Source organism: Myxocyprinus asiaticus, chromosome 1 (genome assembly GCF_019703515.2).
Source record: "Myxocyprinus asiaticus isolate MX2 ecotype Aquarium Trade chromosome 1, UBuf_Myxa_2, whole genome shotgun sequence".
In the NCBI taxonomy this organism is placed as follows: Eukaryota; Metazoa; Chordata; class Actinopteri; order Cypriniformes; family Catostomidae; genus Myxocyprinus; species Myxocyprinus asiaticus.
In genome coordinates, this window is record NC_059344.1 from 25226962 (window position 1) to 25244490 (window position 17529).

Below are 17529 nucleotides of genomic sequence, written 5' to 3' on the forward strand. Positions count from 1 at the left end.
CCATACGATGAATGTAAAAGGTGACTGAGAATAAAATATTGCCTAGTTAGTGTCCCACAGAAGATAGAAATTCATATGTGCTTGGAAGGACTTGAGAGTAAATAATGACAGAATTTTTTTCCTGGGCGAACTATCCCTTTAGATTCCCTGATATTTTCACACTGCCACCCTGCAGATAATCAGACCCTTCATACACCCTCTGCCTCCCACACCAACCCCTGTCAGTCAGAGAATGATAGATAGGTTTTACCCCTCATACTGCATGCACATGTCTGTCACTTTCCCCTCTCACTGATCGGACATGTCAGGGTGGGGTAGCACTCAATTCGTGATTCTCACCATTTCCTGTTTTGTGTGTTTGTGTTATAACCGTAGTCAAAATGAGTCAGGATGCCCCTCCACCCCCCCCCCCCCCACCCCCCCAACCTTCCTGTGCTTCTAATTAAGAATTTTTGCTGTGTGTCACTGCACAGTGGAAGTAAATAACAGTGAGTGTGTTAGCCATTGGCTGTTCTCTCTTCGTGCAAAGCACCTTCTCTAGACTTGAATTGCTAGCCAGCCTAATTAGTGATCTCTCATTAAAAACGGCAGCATCTGCCTTTCAAAGCTGCTGTCAGCCAAACTTTGCTAAAGCTAATGAATCCCCTTTTATATCTTTTTCAAAAGGTCATTTATTTGATTAAATTAAAATAATCTTTTATTCTCTTTGCAGTTTGTCAGAATCCATACAAATGTAATAATACTATTCAATAATTAATGTTTCTTGATTTAAAAGTGATTAATTTATATATCTTGTAGAAATATGATTAAAAAGAAAAGAAAAGAAATAATCACCAGTAATCATACCTATTTAAACATTAAATGCCATAATGAAACGAAAATTTACTCTATTTACTTTCTAAATGCACATTCCTGGTCTTCTTGTGCATCATTCATCAGTGCACATTATATATACTGTATATACAAAAAAACAAACAGACTTTTGTTGAGTTCATATTGCATATGTCTGGCCATATTGTATATATTACACTCTCAAGTATATTTTAAAGTGCTGAAAATGAGAGGTTATTAGAAGGAAACGTATCATAGAGATCCCCACTGTTGTATTTTGTTGAAAGATTACTGACACTGATTGACCTGCGTAGTCACATTGACCGTAGTGTTCTCCAGTGTGTTTCAGAATAATCACATGCTTTCAGGACAATCTGTGGCAAATATAAATGCATTCTTTATCGATTTGCCAGTTAGATCATCTGTATAGAAACACCACTCAAGATGTTTAAATTCTCTTTATGGTTATGAAATTGTAAGTGTCCATTCAGACATCCCTGTTGCTGCTGCAAGTTTGTTCGAAGACATGTGACCCGCTTGTATTGCCCTTGGCAGTAGGATCTGCCAGAGCATGCTGGATTATTGTCAGCAAGATGCTTTTATCCGCCCACCTTCCTCCTTTAATGCTGCAGAAAGGAGGATTTTCTTTGACTGTGGCCACCTGTTGAAGGAGAATAACTAGATACATTGGGGCAGGGCTGGAAGGGGAGGGAGGGGGCCGGAGGTTGAGACAGGACAGTATGTGACACTTTATCACTTCTTCACTAATTCTTCAAGATGTTAAACTCTTACCAAGAAAAACAAAAACAAAATAAAAAACAAACAAAAAAACAAACAAAAAAACACAAACATCGGAATAAAGATCACTCCATATATAATAGTTCATGCCAAATATTTCCATTTCTCTCCATTCTGTTCTTTAACTGATTTATCACATTAATCTGGAGTAAATGCATCATTACACTCTCATAATGCACTACCTGTTACAGTTGAAAGTAATATTACATGATTGGAGGAGAGATATGTTGCCTTAGGATAGCCCTTTTTGCTTGGACATTGGTAACAGAATCTTCTTGTTTGGAGGAGCAGAGTGAGGTCACATGCAAATGAGTAATAACAGAATCTATAAGGAGTTTATGCAGATATTCATCTATATAAAAAGTTACTGTCTTTCTCCCTAGTTCTGTTCAGATCGGGTGAGCAGAGATAAATCAAAATGTTTTTTTCAGTCCCTAGAAATGACTTTCTAGTAACTATCTTTATTTATCAATCATCATTTGTGTATTGTACCATTAGTCAGAGTGAGACTCTCCCCAGCAATCCATATTCAAATGCACATAGCGATTATTATAGTCATTTCATTCTGTGTTCAGAGATTTAATCTTTAAACAGCTGCTGATCAGTTCTTTAACCATTGTCTTTCTATGAATTTTTAAAAAGTTATTTAAAGTAATCTTTTAACGCTAAAATTTAATTTCACATTTCAAGTATTATTGAAAGTGAAACATTAAAGCCCTGTTTTCCAACAAATATTAATTATCATTTTTAAAGGAAGCAGAATTTATTTATCTTGGGTTGTGTTGCATAATGGACACTGACGTTTTATGCTTGATCACATCAAAGAATTGATTGGAGATTTAGCATAATGGTGGGCCAAATAAAGATAGAGGGAGGGATATATGAAGAGAGAGAGAGAGAGAGAGAGAGAGAGAGAGATGTCTCCAGCACTTCCAGGCTAATCCCAGAGGAGAGGACCTCCTCCTCCACCGCTGCCATTATTTTAAGTAATGAAAGGAGAAAGTGTGTAACAGCTAGATTGTTAATTAATTTACTCTAACAAGATGAAGATAAATGAAGCACACTAAAGGTTGACTAGGCAAAGGGGGCCCACTTAGCATCCCCTCTCCCCTCGGCCCCTGCTCACACAAACAAAGAGCCGTTCTCACACCAGTCAGCACACTAGGATTCTTATGACTAAATGCCTTCACATCACTTTCGAAAACTAATTTCAGATTTTATTCAAACTTTTAGACCCATAATGACCTAGATCTGTAAGGAAAAAAAAAAAAAAATCTCTTACGTTTTTAATGTGCTGTGATTTAATCGGATTCCAGTACTTCTGGCTCATTTGCCATGCATGCTGATGATTTATTGATATTATTCTCTATGGTTAGTTATTTTGTTTATAGCCATCAGTCACTTCATTGACATTTTTGAGTTCTGTTTATGAGCCTTATTTTGTGACTGAGCTGAGCCAAAAAATTTGAACCAGGGCCTGTCGATATTAAGCATTAGTCAAGTAAACCAACACAAGAAATGTGAATGGATGATTCTAGGTCATTTTTGCCTCATTCTATATAGAAACTAAGATCAACATAAAACGCTTTCTTTATTCTGTGTAAACAGGCTCAGATCTTCATGGGTCTAGCACACGGAGGCTACCTAAGCTTCCTGAAAGATGTTCTTCTATGGCCCAGCCTCATTCACTGTATGAATAGTAGTGGATCTAATGCGGATTGGTGGTTATTTAAGCAGTGAGAGAAAGAGGCCCAGACACAAAAAGCAAGAGAGAAAGAGCATTTTTTCGAAAAGCCAGGCAATTGTCTTCATCCAAGCCCCTTTTTTCAGGGCAAGCAGTGGTCTATCAAGGGCTTTCTTTGCCAGACAATTCTGCATGGGCCCTGCATGGCAGAGCAGACCAATCACCTTGGCACCCAATCTCTGCGCCTTAATTTTTTCAAGTCACCAACAATAGGTTGTTGATTGTGTGGACAATACCAGAACAATTACCTTTTTCTGTTGTGGTGGCAGAGCGGCATTTTAATGTTCGCTCCTCGATAATAGAATCATTATTGTTATTCTTACAGCGGGGCCTCAGGAGAGGGAATAGCTGCTCCCGGTATGTCATTATTTTGCAAATGTTCGATTAGCTCATCATGAACTGTGCAGCAAGAATCACAGCTAATTAGACAGAGGGAGCATTGCCGCTGGCCCCTCTAGCTCCTGAGTTAAAAGGTACCACTTGATGGGCCAATAATATAAAGAAAGGTGGTAAAAAGAGGGATTAAAGCTGTTGCCGTAGTAACTCCAGCTTCCATCTGCGAGAGGAACAATGGACTTGTGTTCCTCCACCACCTTTGATTGAAAAATAGAAGCGAAAGAGCGAGTACTCTGAAAGGACAAGATCCTTTTTAACAACAAAGTGGAATTTTGGCCTAATAGGCTCTTTAGTTAGAGTTGTTTGGGAAGACTGCTGGAGGATAGAAGAGAAGTGAGATCACCATGTAATCCGAAGGGCCACAAAGGTCAATGTCCTCCTGAACAATAGCAGTTAGTTGTGGGTGTCCTGTTTTTTCGGCGCAGTGGTGGACATGGGACCTGCAGATTGGCTCTTCTCAACACTTATTGAAAGGAGAAGGAATAAGAGAAATGGGAGGTGCAGGGAGGAGGAGCCAAGGAAAGTGGTGAGGAAGCAGGAACAAAAGTGGTCCATGGCCAAAAGCTTCTTGTTCCTAACTGACTCTGAATAAACACCAACTAGATTAATACATTTTCCAATTAGAAGGAGCTGTCGGATGATGTTTGGACAGCCTCCAGTCATTCCCGTCTCTGTCCTCTGTGCAATGGATAGAGCGAACAGGAGAAAACAGGTTTTTGCACTGCTCTGTTTGTTCCTACTGCTTTCTGTTCAAAGAAAACCAGGGCATTGGCAGTTTTCCTGCTTGCACTTCTTTCTATATTTATTGTAATTGTCAAACATACTGTAAATATGTGTGTCCATAAATAATATTCAGGGAACAGTCACAGAAATATCTGTAGTGAATATAAATGTTTTTAGTTATGCTTAACTCTAAAATGTTTCTTTGGCTTAAAATTGCTCTTTGTGAATGTAATCTCTATAAAATTATTTCTAAAAATGATATCCAATAATCGCAGAAAAGGTCATGGAAGTTAATTTGGTCAGAAGATGTAGAAAGCCTGAATATTACTCTGACACAATTATGCTAGCTGAACATTTTATCAGGCAGCTTACCGGTGTTGTCGTATCATGTCTTTTAATAAATAGCATCAGAGTGTGACTTTACTAAAGGACAAGTAAAATTAGACAATAAATAAATCAGTAGAGTTAAAGTGTTACCGTTTAATCCTAAAATATTTATACGTTAGTAATTATCTAAGTTAACATCATTATTATTTTTTCCAAACCCTTTGATGTCCTTCCAAAAACATTTGTCATGCAGTAAAAAACGAACAAAGAGCCATTAACACTTTTTGTCAGGGACAATATGTTTATGATCTACAATCTCCGTCCCTTCGTGTTCCTCGTCCATTTTAATATCCCCTATTAGTGGTGGAATATGTCCGCTCACATTAACCTAATTTATGGTTAGGGCCACTGTAACAGCAGCACAGGTTAATGAATTTGGCATTACTGAGTAACTGTTATTGAGGGCTGAGGAGGAGCCCAGCAGATGGGAGAGATTGCAAAGCTCTCTGCTTTGCATGACGATGGTTGAGAGGGCCATAGGAAAGGAAGTGATCTGAGCACATCATGAACTCCTCCACACACCTGCAGGACAATTGTAAGAAGGTCTTGTTTTCTGATATGATGTCTCTGGACCATTAGGTCATAATTTGTGAATTCAGCACAAAGCCTGACAGATCTGAATGACATTTTGATATGATTATTGTTAATACGATTTTGGTATGGAAAACAGTTCTCAGTAAAGCCAGCCTGGAACACAGGTGTTTAGGACTTTCTGTCAATGGAGCTTTTTTCATTTCCCCCACTTTTTTGGCACACAGCAGATTTGCATCCTCTCATACTTTCCTAAATTTTAAGGTGAACCCCAAGAGGAAAATATTGTTGGTCTTTCCTAGCTCAGAATACTTAATGAGGTTCTCAGAATTTTCATTTAAAGATCTGCTTACAAAGTTTCTTACTAAGCATCTGTCTTAGACATTTCTCTTAAAATTGCTTAGGGTAAATAAAAATAAAGTGGGACAAATGTTATAATACAGTAAAAATATAGAGCATAACGTGGGTTGCATAGCCCAGAAAATGTGGTCTTGGAGGAATTTGATGAACAATATTTTTCTAACTAGAAACATTTGAAAAGCAGGAGAAGATCTCCATTTGCTTTTCATGTATTCTCATTGCTGTCTAGAATAAATAATTGCGATAATAACGAGATCTTATTTGTGTTTTTTTTTTTTTTTTCTCTTTCCGGTGGGCTTCTCCAAATTCTGAAAACTTTAAGTGGTCTCAGAGGAAACTTGCATTTACGGTAGCTCTTTCAAAAGTAATAAGATAAAGAAGAATGTAAGAAACTTTTTGACTGAAAAGAAGTCAAACTGATGTCTTCTAAAGTGAACATACTTGAAAGTGAATTTGCCTCAGATGTTACCTTAACATCCATACTGTTTCTGGCTCACAATAATATGTTGTGACATGCCAAATGCTTGATGATTGGCGTTTGCAGTGCCCGACACAGTGAGGCTTAAGAAAACTGCCCTGTGATGACTCACTGGTCCTTGAGCAATTTCATTTATCCCTCCCTTCCTCCCTCCCTCTCTTTTTCCCTCCATCAGCATCTTTATGCCTCTCCTCTGCTTTCAAGCCATGAGTACTTCCACTCTCTCTGCCTTGACACAGTTGTGCATAGCTCACCAACCCTTTCAATTTAGATTTCAATTATCATGTTAGTTTTATGATTAGGCTTGTGTCCTCCAGGAATCAAGCCTCTCTGCTCCTCTCTCTCTCTCTCTAACTCTAACTCTCTCTCTCTTCCCCTCTGCAATCAGATTGGATCTGATGAATTGCTCCTGTAATTACGGAAGTTATTGAATATGCAGATCGCTGATGACTAGCAGTGTATCTGTTCATAGTGCATTAACTCTAACTGTATCAAACGAGAGGCTTGTTCAAGACCCACTCAAGTAATGAGACAGGGCCAGTTGGATGCCATTAGCCGGAAATAATAGCACGCTTGAAAGGGGCGAACTAAATTAAGACACACTAAGCCCCATTATGGTGCCTTTGTTTTATTCCCTGAGTGTATATTTGTGTGTGTGTGTGTAATATGGTGGAGTCTCTGGCCAGGTCATCTGATGAAGTATTGTCACCAGTGCTTTAACTGGAAACACAGCCAGTGGAATTCTCCTGTGGCTGAAATGCTGGGACTTTATAAATTGCTCAACATGAGATATTTTCTCCAGCTGGCCCTAACCTTGGCCTGTGACCATGATGCAAACCCTGAGAAAAACGGGTGGGGATAAAATGAGGAATGGTGTCACAGAAAAAGACTGAAGTGGGAAATTCTGTTGTGAGCTTAAAGTGAGTACTTTAGCATTGTTGCTTGTCAACCCTGCCTGATGTATGAGCCTGTAGACCACTTCAGATGTCCCAACAAATCGATTTTCAATGTGTTTCACTATATTTATGAGGACATTTAAAAGTTAAAAAAGACCTCACAAGTATAGCCAAACCTGTACATACAAACCGTGGCGGAATGACCTGCCCCTCCCGCTCGTTATCGTCACCCCGCCTCTTCAGGCTGTCTTTCAGCCAGGTTTACAATGGGAGTGGGCAGGAGAGAAGTGAGGTGCAACTTAACGAGCCTCGTTTGGGCAGCGGATGTCAGTGGAGCCTCATCACCACTGCCATAAAAATGCAGAGCACGTCTATCCTCTGGGAGCTGGCTTCTATCTCCTTGTTTGTACACACTAGCTTCCTTGCAGTTCTAGGAACGGAGCGGGAAGGGTCCGGTGCGAGTTAGATGCATCACCAAACCCACACATCGGCCCCTCCAATGCAAATTAGATGCACCACCAAGGATTGGAGCATGCTTTGCGGCTGATGGGCCATGATGCCGTTCCACCTTTTCCTCACATGTTGCGGCCTTGGGAAGACAGGCCACCAAAGAAGCCACCTGCCCTCGCATCCCAGAAGAAGGGGAGCACATTGCGGCCACTGGACACTGCCCATTTTACATGGAACTTACCCTGTCAACACCAAACATCCTTCAGAAATCCCCATTCACCGCAAGGGTGCCAGATCCTCCTTTATTTTGGACACTTATCCCGATGGACACTTTCTTCCTCATTTTAAACATTTTATGTTTATTATTATTTCCAATAAATGCCTCTCTGAGGCCTGACGCCACACCCACTGTGTCTGTCTCTTGCTCACCTGCCACAACACACACGTACAGAAATATAGCTCATTCTGCCTGTCAAGCTGCTCTCCCAACAGTTTAATAGCAAGGGTGCTTACAGAGGTACTTGACTCCTGAGCTCATATTGTGACATACCACATTACAGAGAGACACATGCCCACTAACTGGGGAAGAGATGCTGAGTGGCTTAAAAGTGGAGGGCCCAGTGAAGTGGTAGCATTAAATTACCTAACCTGTCACTCACAAACTTTCTTTTTTTTTTTTTTTTTTCCCATTTTTTACCCCTGTAGCCAAAGCAGTGAGCTTCTGATATTTTAACTTGAGAGCTCTAAGCCTGAGAAGCCCCCTATATTTTAGCAGTGTTTATAACTTACAGTCTTATTCCTGGACTGCCATGTCGCTGATGTGCAGAAACACCGGAACACTGTCATAAAAGGAACCTCGACTCGAGGGGGCCTTACATACAGCATTAGAGTCAAATCACCTAACATAGTACACACATACAGCCCTTAGAAGCTATATTAGGACCCCACATAGACGAAATTCATACTAAGATAATGATGTTTACTACACCATATACCTAACCCTCACTGAAGTTTGTTGACATTACATTTTAAAACATGAATTGACTGATTTATCAACCTTTCAAATAGCACAAAACACTTCTAATGTCCTCACAAGTCAGTTTTTAACACGTTTCACTGTATTTATAAGGACATTTTCACTTACAGACTAATATAAAAGAATACAGTGCTTGAATTGTCAATGGACCTGACACACACAAGTACACATATACACGCTCCCCACATGCTAAAATTGTATCTGGCTAAATGGCCCACTGTTAAATATTTACCCTAAAACTGTCTCCATTTGCTGTGGAGGTGATATCAGAACAAAACAGAAGGCGCATCTGCCGGCATTATGCTTTTATAACGCTGCATAAAACGTGTTGTTTGTTCCTTTAAAATGCAGCACTTTTATGAATAATGCAGCTCTCAATTTCAAGAGGAAACACTTAGAAGTTGGATTCATAAAAAATAAATCCCTAAGTTTGTTTTGTTTTTTTCCTCTGTGATGACGAGAGGAACAGTTAGAAAGTTAAGTGCCACCACATGAAATGAAGCAAGCTCGTCAAGCACAATTGTTTAGCTAGAGCGCTAGTATAGAGATACTGTAGTCACTATCTATGTTTCTCTGTATCTGGGAGGGTCTATTAATACTCTAATTAGAGTTCATTTCAAGAGTTTCCTGCCTTAAATTTGTGTTAATGTAATGACAGAGGACGTGTTTGTTTTCAGGTGTCTAAGTGGAGAGGGTTGATGCAAGCTATCTAAATAGCACCTCCATTCTAACAAGTGCTCTGCGGATTAACTTATGACCCTATTCGGGAGCACAAAGTTCAGAGCCACAGCACTCGGTTGCTCAGACAGCCAAAACTTACTGTAGTTAAGTCTCAGAGAGGCTTTAGCACATGATCTGCTGGCCGCAGCAGCCTGGTTCCGTGTATATTATTAGGTTAATAGGATTGCACTTGTTTACACCAACTGTTAGCTTAACACAGGTCAGAGAGGTGGCTTAAAGTTGTGTAATTGGCTTATTAAAAAGGCTCAAGTAGCATTGTAGTAGAGAGATTAAAACACACACAGAACCTCTCGCACAGACACCAGGGTGCCTCGCGATGTCGGGCCACGTGCGGCGAGCATGGGCTAGCTGCGTGCTCCCTGTTTTTCAGCCTCAGATAACACGCATATTGAGAAACATGACCTTTGTCAGTGGCTAGCTATTGTTTGCAGATCGGTTGCACACTCCGCAAGCTGTGAAAGACACATCTGCTGCCTTGCACACAGAAAAAGGGACAGGAGGAGAGAGAGGGATAAAGGGAAAGAGGGAGGAGGGAAGAGCTGTGCCACACGTCACACACTGCCACAATACCTATCTACTTATCAAATATTTGTCTGGCCTTCACCACCTATTTACCTTCTCTCTGTTTGCTTTGCTTATTTAAGTCTCTCTGTGCCTGATACAATGTTACCAAAGACTAGATGCTACAGTCTCTGTTTTCTCCCTGGATTATTCACCTCCTCTCTGTCAGAGAGCACATGCTCTTTGGAGACAGTATGTGGACATTCTCTTTTGTGTTTTATCATATAGTTTGCTTTCAATTTTCTCTTTCTTATGGCCTCATACATTGTGTTGTACATTGCCATGCTCTCGGCCATAAATACATTAGTTTTGCGGCTTGCTCTGTGTTTGATGACAAACAGAAGTGGTGTTAATTTGCTCATTGCTCAGTCACTCTTCCCACTAGCCCTCTGCTGAATGGCTTCAGTTGCCAGCTCAAAACGTGTGTTTGTTTAATATGTTTTTGATTGATTCAGCGATGATGATCCATACAGTCAGTATTGAGCACACACACACACACACACACACACACACACACACACACACACACACACACACACACACAGGCACACAAAAGGCCTCTTTGTGCTGCTGGCAGGGCTCCTGAATTTAGGGAGAGTGGGTTAAGATTACTCGATTATTTCATACGGGGCCAGAGCGTGTCACCGAGCCCAGTCGCGGCCGCATGGAGCAGGATGGCTGTGGCGACAGAAAACCACAACAGAGCCCAGGCCCGGCCTGTATTGGAACCAAAAAGCGATGGACAGCAGCCAGAGACAGATATACACCACCCCTGTCACAAACTTGCATTTTTGTTTTTTTTAAAGAAAGCAATTTAGTTAATGACTTCATTCTGAAAGGCCGTCATGATGCATGTGTCTGCCTCTGCCAGGAAAAGAGCGGGGTGAGAAGAAAAAGAGAAAGAGAACGATACACAGACGAAGGTGTTAGTCAACACGACTACACTTATGTTCTAACCGCTTGTGGCTGCCGTACGGATCGTGTTACCGACTTACATACTGCTCATTACGACTGGCTCAGTGCTGAGGCAGCCCGTCACTGACCATACTGTGATTTGTTTTTATTCAGACTAGACTCCAGTCAGATATTTTTCCAGTTTGTTAAGAACATTTTTAAGACACTACTGTGCTTTTTTATCTGAAACAGGAGCGTGTGACTGAGCAGAGAGCTGAAAAGCAAGTGGTCAGACACAAGGTTTAATAGCAGACGGGTGAGACATTTTCTGTGTCAGTCAGCGGCTAATCCAGTAATGTGCCTGCTTTCTGGCCTGGATACAAATCTGCTGCACACTTTTCTGTTCAACCATGCTTGTCAGCTCCTGGTTTTATTAGGCCGTGGTTCGGCGTGTTTCATATTCACTTTACCACTTGTTCCCTGTGCCGCTCCATGGGCTGCTCCATCTTAGCATTGCTAAAATATCAGCCCTTCATGTACTCTCTGAGCCAGATTTTTGCGGAAATTATACAGATCGATGTACGAACGCTTGCTCTCGTCCTCTCATCTTCTCTGTTCTCGCTCTGTTTTTTGTATCAGCTGTCAGTCATATGGGGAACATGAGGGCCAGCCGTTCATCAGTGGGAGGTTTTTATTCAGCCCCCTTCACACGACCTGTCACCCCGGCCACACACTGTTGCCCATTTTTTCCATTGAACGGAGGCGAATTAATTAGATTCAGAGGTTTAAATCGGCAATCAATGTCACTTGCCCCAACATAATAAGGCTTAATTGTAGATCTTGAAGATGTGTCCTGGCTGACCCTGGTGATTCGTCAGGAATCTTTACATGGCCTCATCTGGGTGGAGCAAATGAACTGCCCCTGTTTTGATTTTCCGAATGACGTGTCACATGAATTGTGGTCTCTTGCAGCACTCATCTCCTCCCCTGACTCCACAGTCCTCCCTGATCTCCTCTCTTCCTGTTCCTTCCTTTACACATTTAATGTCAAAGAAATAAATAATTCATCTCAACCCTCTGAGAGGACACTGTTAACGGGATAGTTCATCCAAAAACGAAAAATGTGTCATCATGTTCCAAACTTTCAGTGCAACTTTCTTTCTTACTTGGAACACAAAAAGAGTTATGCAAAATGTTAGCCTTAGTCAACATTCACTTTCATTGCATTTTTTTACCCATACAATGAAAGTAAATGGTGACTGAGGTTAGTATTTTCATTTATTTATTTATTTTATTTAAAAACATTTTTATGAACAATCCTTAATTTTTGGATGCAGCAAGAAAAAAATAAATAAAATAAAACAAAACAAAAAACAAGAAAAAAGAATAAATGTAAGAAATGCCTTCAGAAGAATTATGGACTAAAAAGTACCCGGATTAGTGCAGCCCAATCAAAGAAGCATCGAAGGTAATTTCCTTATTGTTCATCCCATTTATGAGATGACAATGAAAGGGAACAAAACAGCTTTTCTTTTCATTAGACACCGCAAATGTTCCAAATTGGTTGACTGTTGACTAGCGAGAAAAAAAGCTTCCTATATTTGGAAAAGAAAGGAATTAGGGGGACAGTGGCCGGAGAAAGCAGGGCACTGTGTGTCGGCATTCCAGATGTCCAAACGGCAGTTGTACCAGCCCAAGTTTTTTTTTTCTGGGCACTGAGTGCCAATGATGACCTCATGAGCTCCAGGCTGAAGACTGTAGGCATACAGTTCTCACTGACACAGGCTTCAATAGCCCTCAGCCTTTCATGCCTCCTTCATTCTCCCCAGTCCTCTAGTGGCAAAATTACGCTCTCATAATTAGCAATTGTCCTCTTTTTTGGCTATTCTGAAAAAAAGTTTTTTTGTCTAGTCACTTTTGTGTCTTCTTTTTTCTTTCTTTCTTTTTTTGTCCTTGCCCTTTGAATTCCTCTCTTTGTTATTCTTATCTGCCTACATCTTTTCTAATATGTTTTTTGTGAAACTTAGCAATCCTTCCCTCCACTGTCTATCTTTAGCATTCTCACTCCATCTCTCTCTCTCTGTCTCTCTCTTTCTCCAGCCCTCGTCACAATGGACTGTGGGAGATTTTACACGTGATTGGTTGACTCTTTTGCTGTAAAGTCCACCGCTCTGAAGAAAACTATCTTTATAAATTACTAAGAGGACCTGTTCCTGAATGGTGCTTTGTTTACTGTTTTTCCAAAAAGGGGTCCCCACAATATTTCATCTGTCAGAGTTGCTTTTCTTTCCCCCAACAATGCTTGATTGTTTTCACAAAAAGAGAGGGACAGAGAGAAAGAGAGGAAAAGGGAGAGAGAGACAGAGAAAGAGAAAGAAAGTCAGAAAAAAAAAAAAAGAATTTAGGTTCCACAGACAGGAGAATTCTGTATTATATTTTCCTGCCAAATTCCGATCTCTGTTTTCCTTCCCCTGCGCTCACAAAGGGCTCATAAGTTACTGTCAACTGTGAGAGAAACCACAAAGCTCCACTATTGCTCAGCAAATAGGCTGTGTTGCTTGATAGCTTCACTGGCTGTAAAGTTTGCTTAACTGCAGCAGACACCAGTCACTTTGAGAACTGAAGCTCCGTAAGGCCCCGACTTCTGCACGTTTGCAGAGACAGCAAGGGACAACAAGCTGTGTTTCTCGTGTCTGAGTCTTCTCCGGCTGTACAGCGACTAGAAAGGGACACGCAAGACCGTGTGTGTGTGCGAAGGAGCTTAACAGCTGCTCTGCTGGTCTCTCCATTCTGTGTGTGTGTGTATGTGTGTATGAGCGTCCTTCGTTCAGCGTGGCATCGGATATGTACTGACAAGACTTGCAGCGGCTGGGACGAACGGCCTGTTTGTGTTTGTGTGTGTATCAAAATCTGAAGACGGATTTGTGGAAGTGTAATGCGCTCCAGCTCTGAAGTGGAGTGTAAAGAACAGAGAAGACCACCAGCTGCCAAACAGGCTGAGGGGGACAGTATGTGAGTCTATTCTGACCTCATACACATTCATTAACACACATACAGTATCTCTCACTCACACTGACACAGTGACTGGCGACTTTGCCTTAAGTGTCTGTCTACTCCTCAAACAGAATATTATTTCTCATAATTCTCATAATTTTCCACGCAGAACGGTTTGATTGATGTCTGAAATGTACTTTTTGGAGAAGACTGAGTTGGTTTTCTCCTTTTAAACTGACTTTAGAGTGCTCTTTCAATTGAACACTGCAGTGGATATGGAACAGAACAGAAGTGGAAAGACAGTGAAGGACTTTTGTTTATGAAGTACAATTTAAACAAAATATTTCAGATTGCTTTTAAGAGTGAAGATATTACTCTGACCATTAGATCTCAGAATTATTATACATAAGTGTATGCTGGTTCATTAAATCTGATCTTATTGTAAAATTTACATGACATGGGTATAGCACTAAAATATTTGAGCATTTTTTTTTCTCGATACAGCTTTCTTAAATAATAATAATTAATAATAATAATAATTATTATAATTATTATTATTATTATTGTTGTTGTTGTTGTTAAAGTAAATATTTAAAAAAATATTTATTATCATTTATAACTATTTTAATTGTATTATCACAACAACAAAAACATTATTATATTACCATAATTTTTATTATTGTAGTTTTTGTAATTTGTTTAAATAATTATACAAATAATAAATAGAAGTTATAAAATAAATTAACATATCATATTTGAAGAGCTGAGCTGATTTGAAGTTGGGAGTTCTTGAATTTCAAAAGAAATCTACTACCAATGAAATCAAGATGCGTCATATGCGATGTTCTGAATCCTGAGTTCCATTCTGAAGAACAAAGCAGTCGAAATAAGTTGTTCTACACTGATCATGCCACTGAGTAGCACTTCCTAATCAGAAGCTCTGGAACTTCTGAGAGAGACAGTTCTTTGCTTCTCTTTCTTTCAGATGAAAGTTCATGGATGAGTAGACTGCACATGCACAATGGAAGGTGATAATTTAAAGGTGCTAAACAGTTACAGCAGGGCTGATAATTTTTCAGCCCAGGTTTCACAGGTAACATAGAAGGTGAGGACCCTGAGAATCTGTGCTCTGTCACCTGCGTGATCTGCTGTGAGAGGTACACTCACACAAAAGCACATATGTAAGCTCATCTGCCACATTGTCTCACACTCCTGTTCTTGCTCTCTGTGGGACACTTGTTCATATCTGTGTAATTATTGACAGAAATCTCCTCTGTTATTTTTAGGATTAATGAGTGAGAGTATTATCTACATTTTAAGTGCTTTCAAATTGTAGCATTGTTCTCTATAAAAATGAGTATCAATTACTTCTGCATTAGTAATCAAACGCTCACTAGCCATTAAGGCTGCAGCAGCTGCTGTTGTTTAAAAAAAGTACTGCACATAAATCATCAGCATTCAGCAACGCTATTTTCCAGAAGGTGTATTTACTGATTTAAAGAGCATTTTTGTTTATTTACATGTTTTGTAATTGTTGGGGTTTTGTTGGGGTTTTTTCCTCATGTATTACTTAACATCTGTTTGTATTCCACTGACTCGCACAATTATCATAAAAGGGTGAATGTATTATTATAAACCTTGCCACAATTACTCTGCTCAGGAATACTACAATACACAGCTTGCTTGTTTTTTTTTTTGTTTTTTTTACAGATTTCCTTTCAGGCAAAAATGCTTCTGTTACCCTTGAAATAATTGCATTCGAGTGTCTTGTTTCAGATTTATGATTAGCCTTTTAAACTCTTATTTGAAATGTTTTATAATGGCTAATGCTCTTTATTATGTTCTTTTCCTGTTCAGGAGTGTAAAGAAATTGAGTAAAAATACTTAAGTATTATACTTAAGGATTATTTTGGGGGATTTGTACTTTACTCAAGTGCAATTTTAAATGGAATACTAAATTACAGTTCCAAAAAAATAAAAATAAAAAAAATAAATAAAATAAAAATAAAATAGTACTTTTTAATTATAATTTTATTTAAACTTGAAAAGTCGAATAAATAATAACGAGTGTCGCTCGGCGGCTGTGTGGAGTTCCGATTATCTGCAGAGGTGGAATTTCGGAACTGATTTGAGCTTCGAATATGTTGAAATATTTGTGCGACTAGACCGCATGTGTCCACCCGACTGAATGTGACATATTCATTCAAAACTATGAGCACGAAGTGAGAAACACTGACGGTTTTTGTCCTAAACTTTATTCTAAATGCCTGCTACTTCTAGATTGGACAGTTATGAAGTCAGAAATTATCATTCACATTGCAAATATATATATAAAAACAAAAGGCTTTTGTAATTAAATGTGTAGCCTACTTGTCATTTATCAATGAACATTGCATGACTGTGGCAACATTTTTGCAAAATAAAATGATGTGTATCATTAAACGTCTCAGGGCAATACCGAAATGAAATGTCCACTGTGTGGTGCTAAAAGCAAGTGAAATGTTCTCCTGAACAGATGAAGGTTAATTTCCTATCAAGATTTAAATCAACAAAACCTACCTCCCTACCCTAAACCTTAAACCTAAACCTAAACCTAACCGGTAGTGTCAGAAAAAGCAAATGTGAGATGAATAACAAAATTTCTGAAGCAACCATGTCATTTTGTGGTGCTCCTATGACACTTTCGGCTCATGTGTTGACTCACATGCTCTTCAGGACTCGTACCCTGATCCTTTGTATTGCATATACAACACTCTATCAGTTGAGCTACCGTGCAATTTGATCACAGTTAAACAAGCTTGTAAATGTAGTTGGTTATGTACAGGAAATGTTAAAATGAGTCATTTGCTATAGTAAAAGTATTTATATGTCACAAGATAGCATTGTGTGAGGAACTGAGTGAAAAGTAAGTGTTTATGAACTGACGATCTGCAGTTTTACTCATGATTTGGGTGAAAGGAGATAGAAATCATTGTTGTTTTAGTGCCTCTAGAGTTCATTCCACCAGGAAATTGCTGTGTTATGCACAAAAGGCCACATAAAAATCATTTTCCCAAAAATGTAGTTATTGTAACATGATTCTTTGACCAGGTTGTGAATGTCAGAGACAGTAAAAAGGCGACTTAAACCAATTGAATTTAACAACATCCTCGCTCACACAGTCTCCTCTGTTGATTTCATTCTAGCTTGGAAAAAAGTTACTATTTACTTGTTTAGTACTTAAGTACAATTTAATGTGATTTTTTTTAACTTTAACTCAAGTATGTTGTTGGCTAGATACTTGGACTTTTAATTGAGTAAAATCTTCACTCAGTATCCATACTTTCACTTAAGTATACTTTCTGAGTACTTTTTACAACCCTGCTTACCTTTAAAATTCTTGTGATATTATAAAGTGTGTGTGCATGCACGAGCGTGTGTGCTCGGGCGTGTGTCAGTGTGTGTGCCGTTACCCGTGGAAACTTGAAGCCCTGTTATAAAGCAGCTTTTGCCATTTTTCAGCTCACCCATCGTTAGCTCCCTTAACAATGGACCTCTTGTTTTCCCCTGTTTTATTTTATTATTTCTCTTCATATAGGTCTGGGTGGTGGTGCCGGAGAGAAAACTGGCCTTCTAATATTTCCTTTCAGGAGTGACTGGTGATTTAGGGGGTCTGCTGGGCTTGTGGGTTTTTTGGGGGTGGGGGGGCAGAGGCAAGGGTCAGCAGTGA

General features: G+C 39.5%; 1 protein-coding gene across 14 annotated transcripts in view; it reads left to right on the plus strand.

Moving 5' to 3' along the window:
* LOC127411375 (transcription factor SOX-6-like) overlaps positions 1-17529 on the plus strand; it is a 167869-nt gene that overhangs the window by 32500 nt on the left and 117840 nt on the right. For 3 of the 14 annotated variants that reach the window (XM_051646935.1, XM_051647934.1, XM_051647091.1), the window contains exon 1: positions 13674-13838. The exons of 7 other annotated variants lie outside the window; for them this stretch is intronic. In XM_051646935.1, coding sequence (XP_051502895.1) covers positions 13762-13838 — 77 coding nt within the window. In that variant the 5' untranslated portion in view covers positions 13674-13761. Of the gene's footprint in view, positions 1-13672; positions 13839-17529 lie in introns of those variants that run through there. 4 more of the 14 variants (XM_051647438.1, XM_051647009.1, XM_051647513.1 and 1 more) reach the window with 2 other exon arrangements.